This window comes from Monodelphis domestica, chromosome 7 (assembly GCF_027887165.1).
Source record: "Monodelphis domestica isolate mMonDom1 chromosome 7, mMonDom1.pri, whole genome shotgun sequence".
In the NCBI taxonomy this organism is placed as follows: domain Eukaryota; kingdom Metazoa; phylum Chordata; class Mammalia; order Didelphimorphia; family Didelphidae; genus Monodelphis; species Monodelphis domestica.
In genome coordinates this window covers 148,513,767-148,527,107 of record NC_077233.1, presented here as the reverse complement: position 1 = coordinate 148,527,107, position 13,341 = coordinate 148,513,767, and the positions used below count along the sequence as shown (strand labels likewise).

The following is a 13,341-nucleotide window of genomic DNA, read 5'->3' as shown; positions in this document are numbered from 1 at the left end:
TGTTTAAAAGAAGTATAATTACCTTTTTACATACATGAAATCCTAACTTTATAGTATAGTTCACTTTTGTTTCAATTTTTGTAGCATGGTCAAAAATAGATTGAACTGTGTCTTAGACTATTATTCTAACTATAGAGATTTGGCACTCATAGGATATACGATTTTTGAAGAAAAATAATAACTCACATTTACATAGCACTTTAAGGTTTACAACGTATTTGAATCATAAGTCTCTTGAAGTAGGTACTTAAAGTAATATTATCTCCCTTTTATATATGAGGAAACTGAATTTGTGACAGATGTTAAATAGATTAGTCCTGATAACATGTAGTAAGTTACTGAGGAATTATTAAATGTGGTTCTCCTGACTCAAGTATAGTACTTTGTCCATTATCCCATACTTTATTTAAAATCTGTTAACTTCTCTAAGTCTTCTGTTATACCTTGTGTGTAAAATGATTTCATATCTAAGGTCCCATTGGAAGACAAAAGATATTAACATGTACTTCTTTCTTTAGCAGGGTCAGGTTCCCAACACTGCTCTTCCCAACACCATGAATATATTGGGACCACAAGGCAGTCAGTTACCTTGTCCACCAGTAACCCAGTCACCTTTGCATCAGACTCCACCTCCAGTTTCTACAGCAGCTGGAATGCCACCTATCCAACATCAGACACCTCCTGGAATGACTCCTCCCCAGCCTACAGCCCCTACACAACCATCAACTCCAGTTTCTTCTTCAGGACAGACTCCTACCCCAACTCCTGGCTCAGTACCTAATGTTAGCCAGACACAAAGTACCCCTTCAGTTCAGGCAGCAGCACAGGTCCAAGTAACTCCTCAGCCTCAGACACCTGTGCAGCCTCAGTCTGTTCCCACCCCACAACCATCTCAACAGCAACCAACATCTGTGCATGCCCAACCCCCTGGCACTCCGGTAAGTATTGTATGCTTTAAAATCACCCAAATAAAGAAAAACAAAGGAAACATTTTTCCATATAAAGAATTTTAGAAAAAAATTATATATCAATTAAATAAAAAATTATAGAATTTTCTTATTAAAGCCCTGTATAAAGCTTAGTATGCCCTGAGAGTGACAAGGCATACTGTGAGAAGACATTGTCTTTTTCCTCATAAAACTTAAAAAATATTGTAGTTTATTCCAAAAGAGCCTACTGACTATGAAAAAAAACAAAACTTCATCTTAGCCATCATATTTATGTTAATTTATATTTTTTGCAAATTTCTTCTTACCCAGTTATTATCAAGCCATATTTAATCCTAAATTTTTATCTTTTAAGGAATATCATGGTACTGATATTCCAGGATTTTACGTCTATTTGTTTCTCTCTTCCTGTTAAGCAAACATTATGTAGGTAGTATTAGTGTTAATATTTTTATGTGAAAAAATAGGATCCTTCTATCTATTCTTCATGGACTTTATAGCTTTGGTCATATCTTTTGGCTTCCTTTTCTTACCATACAAGTTTGGCCCCTCAAAGCAGCCGCACATTCTTTATGTTAGGTACTCTTCACAATACATTAATGAGTGGGGGGAGTTTGTCTTTCTTTTGATGGATTGACCAAAAGTATATTTGTTTTATTCACATAGTGACTGTTTTTTTTTTCCTTATCAAGGATAGGATGATTTTATTTTGTTCAAAACTCTTCCTAATGGACTTTTGTTGGCCTATTATGCAATAGCACAGTGGGTCTATATTTTCTCAGGATAACCCATTATAGTTTTCCATGTGCTTTTCTTATATTCTGAAATTAAATTTCAACAATCTTAAGTATAAGAGGAAGGGAAGAAGCATTTATTAACTATTATGTGTTAGCTGCTAAACTATTTACAAATACTAAGTTATTTAATCATCACAGTGACTCTGGCAGGTAAGCTTTATTATTGTCCCCATTTTTATAGTTGACTAAATTGAGGTAGAAGTTTAAGTAATATCTTCCTTCTATTTATGAGGAAACTGAATTCGTGAGAGGTATTACATAGGTTATCCCTGATAACAAGTAGTAAGTTTCTGAGGTATTACCAAACATTGCTCTCCTGACTCTTAAGTGCAGCACTTTGCCCATTATCCTATATTTTTTTCAACTTCCCCAGGGTCAGACAACTATTGTATGTTCATTACCTTGACCGTTCCTATGCTAAAGTTCACTTGCCACTTTTCTTTTATTACTTTTGGGGCCTTCTGAGGTTTTCTGATTTACATTTTTCATCATTGGAATAATATTGTTGTTTTCCTGGAAAGTATGTGTACTACTCCAAATATCAAATCAAATCCAACCAAACCTTATCCATGGGACACTCCTGCAGGTTTTTCCTCCCTATGCAGAGATCTGCCCTTGTATCATTCTCATCCTAGGTTACCTAAGACAGTATCCCAATATAATCTTAATGTTTTTAAGTTTTTTCAAGTAGAACCTTTTGAAAACTTAAAAATATCTACTCTTCCTTACCCAATTATGTACATTTACAGTTTTTTATTATCTTTTCACTATTAGAATCATAAATTTGAAATACTGATTTACTGGATGAAATTCATGTTGAGATTGCTGGTTCTTTAACCACTGTGTCAGAATAAAAAATTTTTTTTGCCTTTAAATCTTTTAAATGAATGAATTTTGTTTTGATCCACCTGCCATTTCTTAAACACTTTGGCCCTCTGCCCTTAAAAGAATTCCACAAAACCACATAATATAGTGTCTTTACCAGACAGAAGCTTTACATTTGGCTTTGCATTCATAGCCAAGCTTCAATCAGGAGCAATTGGTTCTGCTTGACTCTTTTGCTATCTTTTTCTCACTTAGAATTCTCATTCTCAACTTTTTAATTTAAAAAAATTAGTGATTAGCGATATCTGTTGTCACTGTATCTCATAGTATACAGTACCAGTAAGAGTATGTACAATGTGTACCTTACTCAATTTGGGATTACCTTTTCTTTCATAAGTCGATATTTGATTGATTTTCTGATTATAGTTTGTATATTTTGTGTTAAAGCTTTCCCAGGCAGCTGCTAGCATTGAAAATAGAGTTCCTACTCCAGCCTCAGTGGCTAGTGCTGAAACCAATTCCCAGCAGCCTGGACCTGATGCACCAATGCTGGAAATTAAAACCGAAAGCAAAACTGAAGAAACTGAGCCCGATCCTGGTGAAACAAAAGGGGAATCTAGAACTGAGGTATGTATAACGCCTTTCCAATTAGTAGGTGTATTGTGATATCAAAAGTTATAAGATAAGAATCATTAAAGCAGCTAGTAAAAACTTATTAACCAAAGCCATGTAATTCCTTTGGTTCACTTAATGTGTGTAACAATATTGATTTTATTGTATAATATGTGGGATTTAGGGTTTAATATAAAATATTATGTATATCTATTAATTTTTAAAACTGGATATAAATTTTCTATGCAAAAAAATTAGACATTACTCCTGTATTTTTCAGTTTCAATCTTGGCCAGGCTCCAACTTAAAATAATTCTTTCATTTTTGACCATTTAGATTTCGACTTTGGAGGGTATATTCTTTTTTTATCCTAAATTAGTAGGTAGTGTTATCACATCTGGTAATGAAATACACATATTTTATTCTACATTAGAAATGCCTGAATAGGAGCAAATGCATAGCATATATTTAAAATATTTTAGTTCTAAAACCTGTGAGAAATTAGAGAGCATAAAAAATTTTAGAAGTTGATCAAGCATGACCTCCAGGACCAGATAAGATACTGAATTGTTGCAAATGTAATACATTGTATAAGATACATCATATGTGTGATTATGAATGATTAGGAATTAATCAAAAATTTCCACTGGGGTTGTTTTTTTATAAGGATGAAGATTTGGGGAGAAATTGTCTAAAATTCTGTTTTTCATTATTAGGAAATAAAATAAATGTGTTTTTTTTTGTTTTGTTTTTTTATGTTCACAATTTATTTTTACTCAAGATGGAAGAGGATTTGCAAGGGACTTCCCAGGTTAAAGAAGAAACAGATGTAATAGAAACTAAACAGGAACCAATGGAGGTAGAAGAAAAGAAACCAGAAGTAAAAGCAGATCCTAAAGAGGAAGAGGAGAATAATAATAATGGCACAACTGCTCAGTCCACATCACCTTCTCAGCCTCGTAAAAAAAGTAAGTATATTTACATATAATGCATTGAACTACCTTAACTTACATTTCCATGGAGAGTTACCTGCTAAGTTCTAGGGCCTGTATAAGGGAAGACTTGGAATACATTGATTCCCTCTAGGCCTCCAATCAGTGGGACTAGGTAGCTAAGAGAATTGAACTATTCTAGAGCTGTGGTGGTGAACCTATGACACATATGCCAGAAGGGGGCACTCAGAACCTTTTCTGTTGGCAAGTGCACTGTCATTAGAGTTCATTACTAGAAAGCCAGAAGGATTCAGGCTGGGTTGCTCCACTCCTCTCCCCCTGTCCATAAATGCTTCTGGACATTTCTCAAATTACCCACCTCTCTAAAAGGTTGGCCATCACTGGTCTCTAGCATCAAAAATTGAGTCAGTCAACGTAATAATGAGATTTCAGGTTATCAGTTGAATGAATGAATTTAGGACCAGCCATTCAACTGCCTTTTGAAAGTGAGGACTACATTAGACAAATTGGTGACATACTGTTAGGAGTTTCTTTGTCTTCCTTTCTTAGGGAAAAAACGGAGTCTTATGTCTACTGTCTATAGTATACTTTCTATACTTTCTATAGTAGTGTCACTATACCACACATATAATGATTGATCATTAGTTGATATAATATCTTTGCCCTTCTTTCTTCTCAATTTTTCATTATTTGTTAGTGTCTATAAAGCCCCCAAGTGGAAATTGGGAAGTGTCCTGGTTTCAAATCTTAGGCAAATTACTTTGCCTCTGTCTACTTCAGTTTCTTCAGTGGAGAAATGGAAACAATGATATCTACTTCCTAGGATTGTTGTAAGAATCAAATGAAATATTTAAAGTGTACTTAGTACAGTGCCTGGTACATAGTAGAATTAAAGAGTCCAGAAAAATGTTTATTTCTGTCCTTTTCTTCCTTCCTCATCAAGAAAAAAATATTTAAGCACTTAATTTAACATAATGCTATTAAGCAGCATTTACTCAATGTTAAACAAGTGTTTTCTCTCAGTTAAACAATCTAGGAGAGAAAGTACTAACAAATATATAGCAGATAAATGTTAGAATGGCAGGCAGTAAGGAGAGAGTTCTTAAGGGGGATAGTGGTGATTCTGTTGTGTTTTTTTTTTTTAATTACACCTGAAGATATTTGCAGATAGTCTGAAGAAAGCTTGACAGAATTTTATTTGAATAGATTGGAGTTGGAAGAAATAGACAAGCTAAAGAAGAGAAAAGATTATAAAGAAATTAAATTTTCTACTAGTTATTACTACTATTCCTATCCAAGACTGCATTTTATGGAATGCTATAGATAGCTTTTTGTTTTTCCTTATTGTTTTTCTTTGCCAGTTACCTTGGAAAAGAGTTATCAATGGAAGGGCAAGTATGTATTACTTATCTACTGTGTTTAGCCTTTTACATAGATCTCGTTTGATTCTTTAAAAAAAAAAAAAAGACCTTGGAAGGCAAGTGCTAATAATCCACATTTTCCAAATTAAGAAATGGAAGCACAAAAGGGTGAGATCACTTGCTCAAGGTTATAGAGCTAGTGTCTGAAGTTGTATTTGAACTCAAATTTTATTAACACCAGTTCTCAGTGCTTCATCCAGTGCACTACCTAAATGCCCTTTGGGAAAATTGTTAGATTTAGCTTAATGGATCCTAGGATTTATTTCTAAAAAAGAGTACCTAAGGATTACCTCCCAGAAAGAAATGTGAATATAATTGATAAAGGAATATAAATAAGGTAAATCAAGTCTTTGTGCTTATATTTACTATATGACACTAAATAAGTCACTTCACCTTCTGAACCCTTTTTTCCTCATCTGCAAAATGTAAATAACTCTTTGAACTACCTACTAGATTAAAATTGTTATGAAGAGGACCTTTCTCCAAATCAGAAAGTATGGTATTATGACTAGAAAAACCACTAAGCTTATCTAATGAAACAAACAGGACCTAATTTATATTTATAATTTTATATATAAAGTACTTATTTTGTTTGATTTGATTCTTGATGCTGAGGAAAATTATATTCAAGTTATTCATCATCTAGTTAAAGGAATAGAACATATAAAGATTATATAGCAATAGACTATTTAAAGCACATAGAACATATAGAAGATAATTCACATATTCTCTGCTACTTTGTTCCCTCAATTGTAAGCACCTTGAGAGTACAAGTTTATTTTTGTTTTGTTTTTCTTCATATATGCTCTGTATCACAAGGCCTTGCATACAATAGGTATTCCATAAATGCTTACTGAATTGAGAAGTCTAATAGAGCTCTCATGCAAAGATGATCTTACATGTAGTCTTTCGTATTTCATCCCTCTGTATTACTGTTCATTAACATTTAGCTGGAATTTATACATCATGATCATGGGGATTGGATATTATATTGTTTCAAACATCTTCCCACTCCCAACTAAATCCTTTGCCCCTAAAATGAAATATTTTTAAATGGAAATGAATATATTTGTATACATGAAAATAAAATAGTCTTCTTATACAAATTTATTTAGGGCATTATAATAGGGAAAGTACATTTTGTATTTGATCTATTATGGCACAGGAAAAATCAATTTCAATTCTAATTTTATTTTGTTCATATTTCAAATAGAAGCAATTGAAGAATTTTGATTTATATTTAGCTAATGGCTATGGTCTAGAAGAAAGGAAAAGTTAATAAGTGACTGCCTTTAGATAATTTAAGTTACTTAATACATTATCATTTCCATGTAGGAAAGTTACTGACGTTTAGTGCTGAATGTAAATGTTTAGATTGAATCAAGAAAGTATTTGATATAAGGGATTTTTGTTGTTGTTATTATTATTCCATTGTTTTTCAGGAATGTTACTTTTTTTGTTTTTGTTTTGTTTCTGTTTTTTTGTGTTGCCTTTGCAATTTCCTTTCGCAAAGATACTGGAATGGTTTGTCATTTCCTAATCCATCTCATTTTATAGATGAAGAAACTGAGGCAGACAAGGTCAAATCATTTGTCAAGGGACACACAGCTGGTGTGTGTGTTTTTAGGGCAGTTTTGAACCCATGAGGATGAGTGTCTGATTCTAGTCTCTTTGTTCTATCTGTTGTGCCACCTAGCTGCCTAGAGAACAGATTACAACTTAACTATCATGTGATGTAAGCATTATAAGTGCTTACTCTCTTATGCTCATGAATCAGTTGGATCACCTGAGCTTAGGAGTTCTGAGCTATAATTACTTAAACTGCTTGGGGCTGCCCACATAAGCCAGGTATCAGTTGGTTTCCCTCTCAAAACAGGGAGCAAAGAAAGGGCAAACCAGTGGGTTCAGAAATTTAACAGGTCACAGCTCTTCATTGGCAGTTCAGCAGCTGCTATACTTTAAGCAAGATAAAATGTTCAAATCTTAGCTAACAAATAAAGAAATGCTTCTTCTTAAGAGGTAGGAGAACTGGGAATGAGAGAGGAATATATAACTATGATTTTCACATTGTTGTTGAACAAACTCTACAAATACAAATTCCTGTTCTGCAATATATAAACTTGATTGATAGATTACTAAAAGATTTATTAATTTGTCTAGTGTTACAGAACCAGAAATTGTTAGGTACAGATCTTCAACCCATCTCTTTGTGACTTTAATGAATGTTCTATATCTACTACTTCATATAATAGTACCAAAGATAGTTTGTTTAATCTTTTACATGATCTTCATTTATTGACTATGCCTACAAACACTGATCCCCCACAGAATGATTACAAAAGATCTAAGAAAAATCTGTGGGACCTTCTTGTCATTAAGACAAATGGGCCTGCTTTCCTATGTAATATACTAACAAATGTAATATGCCTTGCTTCTTACATTTTGGTTTATTTTTGCAAAATCTTAATATTTAAAGTAGTTTTGCCTAGCATTTTGTATTCTCACATGTTTATATTATTAATTATATGGGAAGGGTCATGGAAAATAGAATGATTCAGTTATATAACAGTGGATAGAAGAATAAAAATCTATAAAGGCCAATTATTTTTGAAGCTTTAAAATTTTACTAATATTCCAGAATTGAAAATGATTTATATTGGATACCTTAGGTTTAGCTCCACCTAGAGACAGAAGAGCTAGGAGCTTTTAAGGGCCCATCCAGATCTGTAATATATTGAAATGCATTTAATCATCATCTAGTTTGATCCAAGACGTATGTCAACTTGGCAGATCTGCTCTTTACTTCAATAAAGAGTAAATGGTAAAAAAAGCTTTCATTGAGTTGAAAAACTTTTGTTCTTTTTGACATCCTGACCTTGCTATAATTTTAAAAGATTAGAAGTAGTTATATAAAGGTTGAATTATAGCCCTCGAATAATTAGTAATTTTAATAGGAAGTTTCATAACTTCTGTTTTGGAATTAATAATTTATTATTATTAATATTAATAATTAATAAAAATAATTAATAAAGAAATTAATAAAAATAATTAATTAAAGGGTTTGAAAAAAGCATTTTTTGGGTCAATTTTAGTAGTTTATGGGACTGAAGTATTAATACTTCTATGTGTATAATACATTGTGTTGTGTGTAAATGTCATTATAGTATATATTTGTATCATTAAACAAATTAGGATGTTTAAAAATATTGTTTGATTGAGTAACCCCACTACATTATCAAGAACATGATTTAATCTTACGGGTTTAGACAAAACTTTTTTCACCATTGATTTTTTTTTCCAATTGTTTTTCACCAGTCTTCAAACCAGAAGAGTTACGACAGGCTCTCATGCCTACACTGGAAGCATTGTATCGACAAGATCCAGAGTCCTTACCCTTTAGGCAACCTGTGGATCCCCAGCTCCTAGGAATTCCAGTGAGTTGACACTAAAAACACATTCTCAATTTAAGAATTTTGTTCAAATATATATCAAGAAGTAGATTTCCTTTTCAGGTGGTCATGCATAGAATTTATAGTTGTTTTTATTCATTGTGTTTATAAAAGAAGTTTAAAGTAAAATCTCCCTCCACCTTTTTCCACTAATTTCTGATGTTGTCCTTAAAAACTTCTTGAATGAAAGAAAGCAAGATGGTACAGTAAACCTTCAGATTTGAATCATAAAACAGACTAGCACCTACTTCTAATGTTCTCCTGAAGTTTGATGTGTTGGACTTATACATTCTTAAAAGATAGTTTTATGAGAGACTTTATAGTATCGTTATTGATTAAATCTCCTCTATTGTTCAGTGGATGATAACTTTTGAATTAAAAGCTTATTAAAGTTATTGAAACCTTACATTTTTGTCTTAATTTTTTCTTTCAAGAAATTACTAAAATGAGAATGTTATACACAGATGTCTTGCAGACATTTAAAATTTTACACTAAAGGTAGTTTTCTTCATTCTTTTATTATGGATGTTTCCTTTTCTACCAGATATAAAATTATTTTTCTCTCATTGTAATCCTTAGTAGTTAAGTCATAATGAAGAGCACGTTGTGCCTGGAGTCATAAATCTAGTCTCATACACTTATTAGTTGTATGATACCTGGAGCAAGTCACTTTCTGTCGGCTTCAGTTTGCTCAACAGTATAATGGGGATATACTAGCTGCCTCCTGTCTGGATTGTTATCAAGATCAAATAAGATAATATTTATAGTATTGTCATAGTGCTTAGCATAGTGCCTAGAGTATAGTTGCTATTTTCCTTGTTTCCCCCAGTAGGTAGAATGGATATTTGGAACTACTTTGGAACCATGGTAAATAGCTAAATTCCTTCCAACTGTGGAAACACCCAACTCTGATGAAGATTTTAGGGAAAACTTCACCTATAATGGCTATTTTGAAAGCCTCATTTAATGCATTGTAGTTTTTCTCTAGTATGATCATTTCATGCCATGTGATAATCTTAACAATGATAGGATGATGTTTCTTGTGTTTTAAAGGATTATTTTGACATTGTGAAGAACCCTATGGACCTTTCTACCATCAAAAGGAAATTGGATACAGGGCAGTACCAAGAGCCTTGGCAGTATGTGGATGATGTTTGGTTAATGTTTAACAATGCCTGGCTCTACAATCGTAAGACTTCCAGAGTCTATAAGTTTTGCACTAAACTTGCAGAGGTCTTCGAGCAAGAAATTGATCCTGTTATGCAATCCCTTGGATACTGCTGTGGACGCAAGGTATAGTATTTATTTGTCACAAAAATAACTTTTCCTGTTTACTCAAGCCAAAATTCACTCTTAATATCTATGGGCTAATTTTATAAAAATTCAGGTTGACTAGGTGGACTTGGAAAACTTTTAGAGCTCCATTAGACCTGAAAGAATTAGAAAATTTCCACAAATATTCTTCCTACATATGACTTATATATAATGTAGGAAACAAGTCCTTTTTCTCCAAGGCTCTCTGGAGTTTCCATTTATAAAATGAGAGCATTAAATCCAGATCTAAGGTTCAAATTCCGTATATAATTCAAGGAATCTGATGTCATCAGTGTGGCTAACTACTTCCAATCATTCTATACTTTATTATACTTTCTCATCCTATGTAATTCTTGTCCAGATCCTCCTGAGATAATCTACCAAACCTGTTGGAGAGCTTCTTCTAAGCCTTTTAGTACTTCTTGTAAACCATGACTGTCCATATAGTATCATTTGTTTTTACCTCCCTTCATCATATATTTTCTCAATTGTGTCTTTTGTGCATTTTCTTTGGCACGGTCATCTTAATAGTTGGTGATAATGGAAAATCAGAAAATTAATCAACCTAAAATTAAGGTGGTCAGTGTTGGTGATTTTTTTTTTACAGTGAATAATTAGAGTAAATTCATTTGGAGAAAACTGTTAAGAGAGGAGTTGGGTTGAAGTCATCAAGGCAAGAATTCTGGGGAAATGTAGTCTTCAGATTTAACTGTCCCATTTCAGTTTCTTCTGAAGTGGGTGAAAGTATTGTACAGCATTGAGCAACTTAATTGTGTTTACTAGGACAGAGGCAGCAAGATGGTCCAGTAAATAGAATCCAGGGCTTTGCATCAGGAAGACTCGGTGACTTGTGACCCTGGACAAGTCACTTAGTACCTGTTTAGCTCTGTTTCCTCATCTCTCAGATAATAACATTATCTATGTCTTAGGGTTGTTGTGAGGATTAAATAAGGAAATAAATTGTTGACCACTTAGCAGAGTGCCTGATACATAGGTGCTAAACAAATGTTTACTGCACTCTTCCTTATTTCACCTGTCTGCAGTTGATCCTATAAAGTTCCCCCAATATTGTGTACAGTGTTAAGAGATGTACTTGGCTGCATCTAAATCTTTAGTCAATTAAAAAATATAATGATGGTAAATGTGGTAAAGTTTTAGTTCTTTCTCCTTTGTTTTGCAGTATGAGTTTTCTCCACAGACCTTGTGCTGCTATGGTAAGCAGCTATGTACAATTCCTCGTGATGCTGCCTACTACAGTTATCAGAATAGGTAAGCACCCAGCAGTTTTCCTGCATATTTTGAGGAAATAAGATCCTGTGACAAAGCATGTCCCTCTCTTTGTAGCATAGTACATAACATTTGACAGAAAAAAAATTCTGAAATTGAATTTGTCATTCTTTCAAGCTTATGTCATCTATAGCTTTTAACACATCGTTTTTTTCTTGTGAAAGTTATTCTAGTATGGAACTATATAATGCACTTCTTTGAAATGTTCATTTTTAAGTCACATGTCTTTTTAAAATACAAAAATCTTTAAGATTTTCTTTTTAAAAGAAAAAGGGTTAAGAATCTAAAGTTTTTAGTGTGTAATTCTGGTGAATATTCAAAATGTATTTTAAAGAATAAGCTTACAGTAAAGGTAAAGTTGATTTTTTCATTTAAAAAAAAGTAAAATTTAAGTGAATAAATGGGAAGCCTTCATTGAAAAGTCTGAACTTTTTATTATTAAATTTTAAATAAGTAGCACTGATTTTAAAGTATCTAAATATTGTGTTACTTTTTAACAGTAATTATCTTGAAATAAATGTTTTGCTTGTTTGAGGTAATGTGTCTTAGAAACATTTATAATTTTTATAAATATAATGGTTTAACTGAAAATATATTTAAAATATTGTGGGAAGATTTTAAATTTTCATTCACACAAACTTGTAGTGTCTTGTGTCCCACACATTTACAACATGAAAACAACTTTAGGTTTAAATACATTTCTCAGTGTGCTTTAATTTTTCAGTATTATAGTGTGTGATGGTCCATAATGTAAATCAAATCCAGACTGTTGATCTTTTTAAAAACTAGAACTGGATAATTTTTCTAGAGATGGCAGATCTCTGCTGTCCATTCTACTGAAATATTTTGTGTTGACAGTCATAAATGGTTTTTTTAAGTGGTTTTTATTTCAAATCCTTATCATTCTTTTTTTCAAATAATCTAATAAATGTTTTAGAGAGTTGTACCTTTTCCTATTTTGTTCAGAAAAATGTGTATAGTCCTAAATGAACCATAGCTAGGATTTTCATTCATATTTTCTTTTGATTTGCTCTGATTCCAAATTTTTTAAGCATTTTCCCCTCCAGAAAAAGTAATAACTTAGTATATGAAATGTGTCATATTCACATGAAACACTCACTGGAAGCATCTCTCTAACAAAATGTTTTTCTTAGTCTTATTGACATTCTTATTTCAAGCATTCACGAATATGAAATTCTGGCATATTGGAATAGCATACCTATCCTATCGAAGGATAGGTATTTGACATTTGACCTATGTAACTATACATGAGAATATTTTGACCCTTTTTTGGAGTTCAAACTATATTTTTTATCTTTTTTTGTCAATAAAAATCAAATTTTGAAGCTTTAAAAATATATCCATTCTAATAAGAAGTCAAAAGTATCCTTAAACAGTGGAAAAGATTCTATTAAGAAATCACAAAATCAGAATTCTAGGACCAGTTTTCTTGTACCATTTGGCTCCAATAAGCCTCAAGTTTTTTTAATTTGTTTGAAATAAATGGGAATAATAACTCCAAAGGATCAAATTCATTTAAAAATTTTTTAAATATTTAAGAAACATAAGGTGTAAATAGTAAGATGTTGAGGAAATTGTAAGAAGAATAGTTCAGCTAAAATCAGAGCAAATTAAAAGAAACTATGCAGGTAGTATTTTGGCTACTATTGATTTGACCACTTTTGACACTGCATTAAAACTAAACTGATTGATCCTACCTATCCCATACAGACATC

At 32.3% G+C, this 13,341-nt stretch overlaps 1 protein-coding gene across 4 annotated transcripts in view; it reads left to right on the top strand.

Annotated features, from left to right (window-relative positions):
- The window catches only part of CREBBP (CREB binding protein), a 165,424-nt gene that overhangs the window by 118,522 nt on the left and 33,561 nt on the right, over positions 1 to 13,341 (top strand). For 2 of the 4 annotated variants that reach the window (XM_001363599.4, XM_007499077.3), the window contains exons 14-19: positions 522 to 938; positions 3,017 to 3,196; positions 3,963 to 4,149; positions 8,871 to 8,989; positions 10,058 to 10,297; positions 11,499 to 11,587. In XM_001363599.4, the coding sequence (XP_001363636.1) occupies positions 522 to 938; positions 3,017 to 3,196; positions 3,963 to 4,149; positions 8,871 to 8,989; positions 10,058 to 10,297; positions 11,499 to 11,587 (1,232 nt within the window). Of the gene's footprint in view, positions 1 to 518; positions 939 to 3,016; positions 3,197 to 3,962; positions 4,150 to 8,870; positions 8,990 to 10,057; positions 10,298 to 11,498; positions 11,588 to 13,341 lie in introns of all 4 variants that reach the window. The other 2 variants (XM_007499078.3, XM_007499076.3) reach the window with 1 other exon arrangement.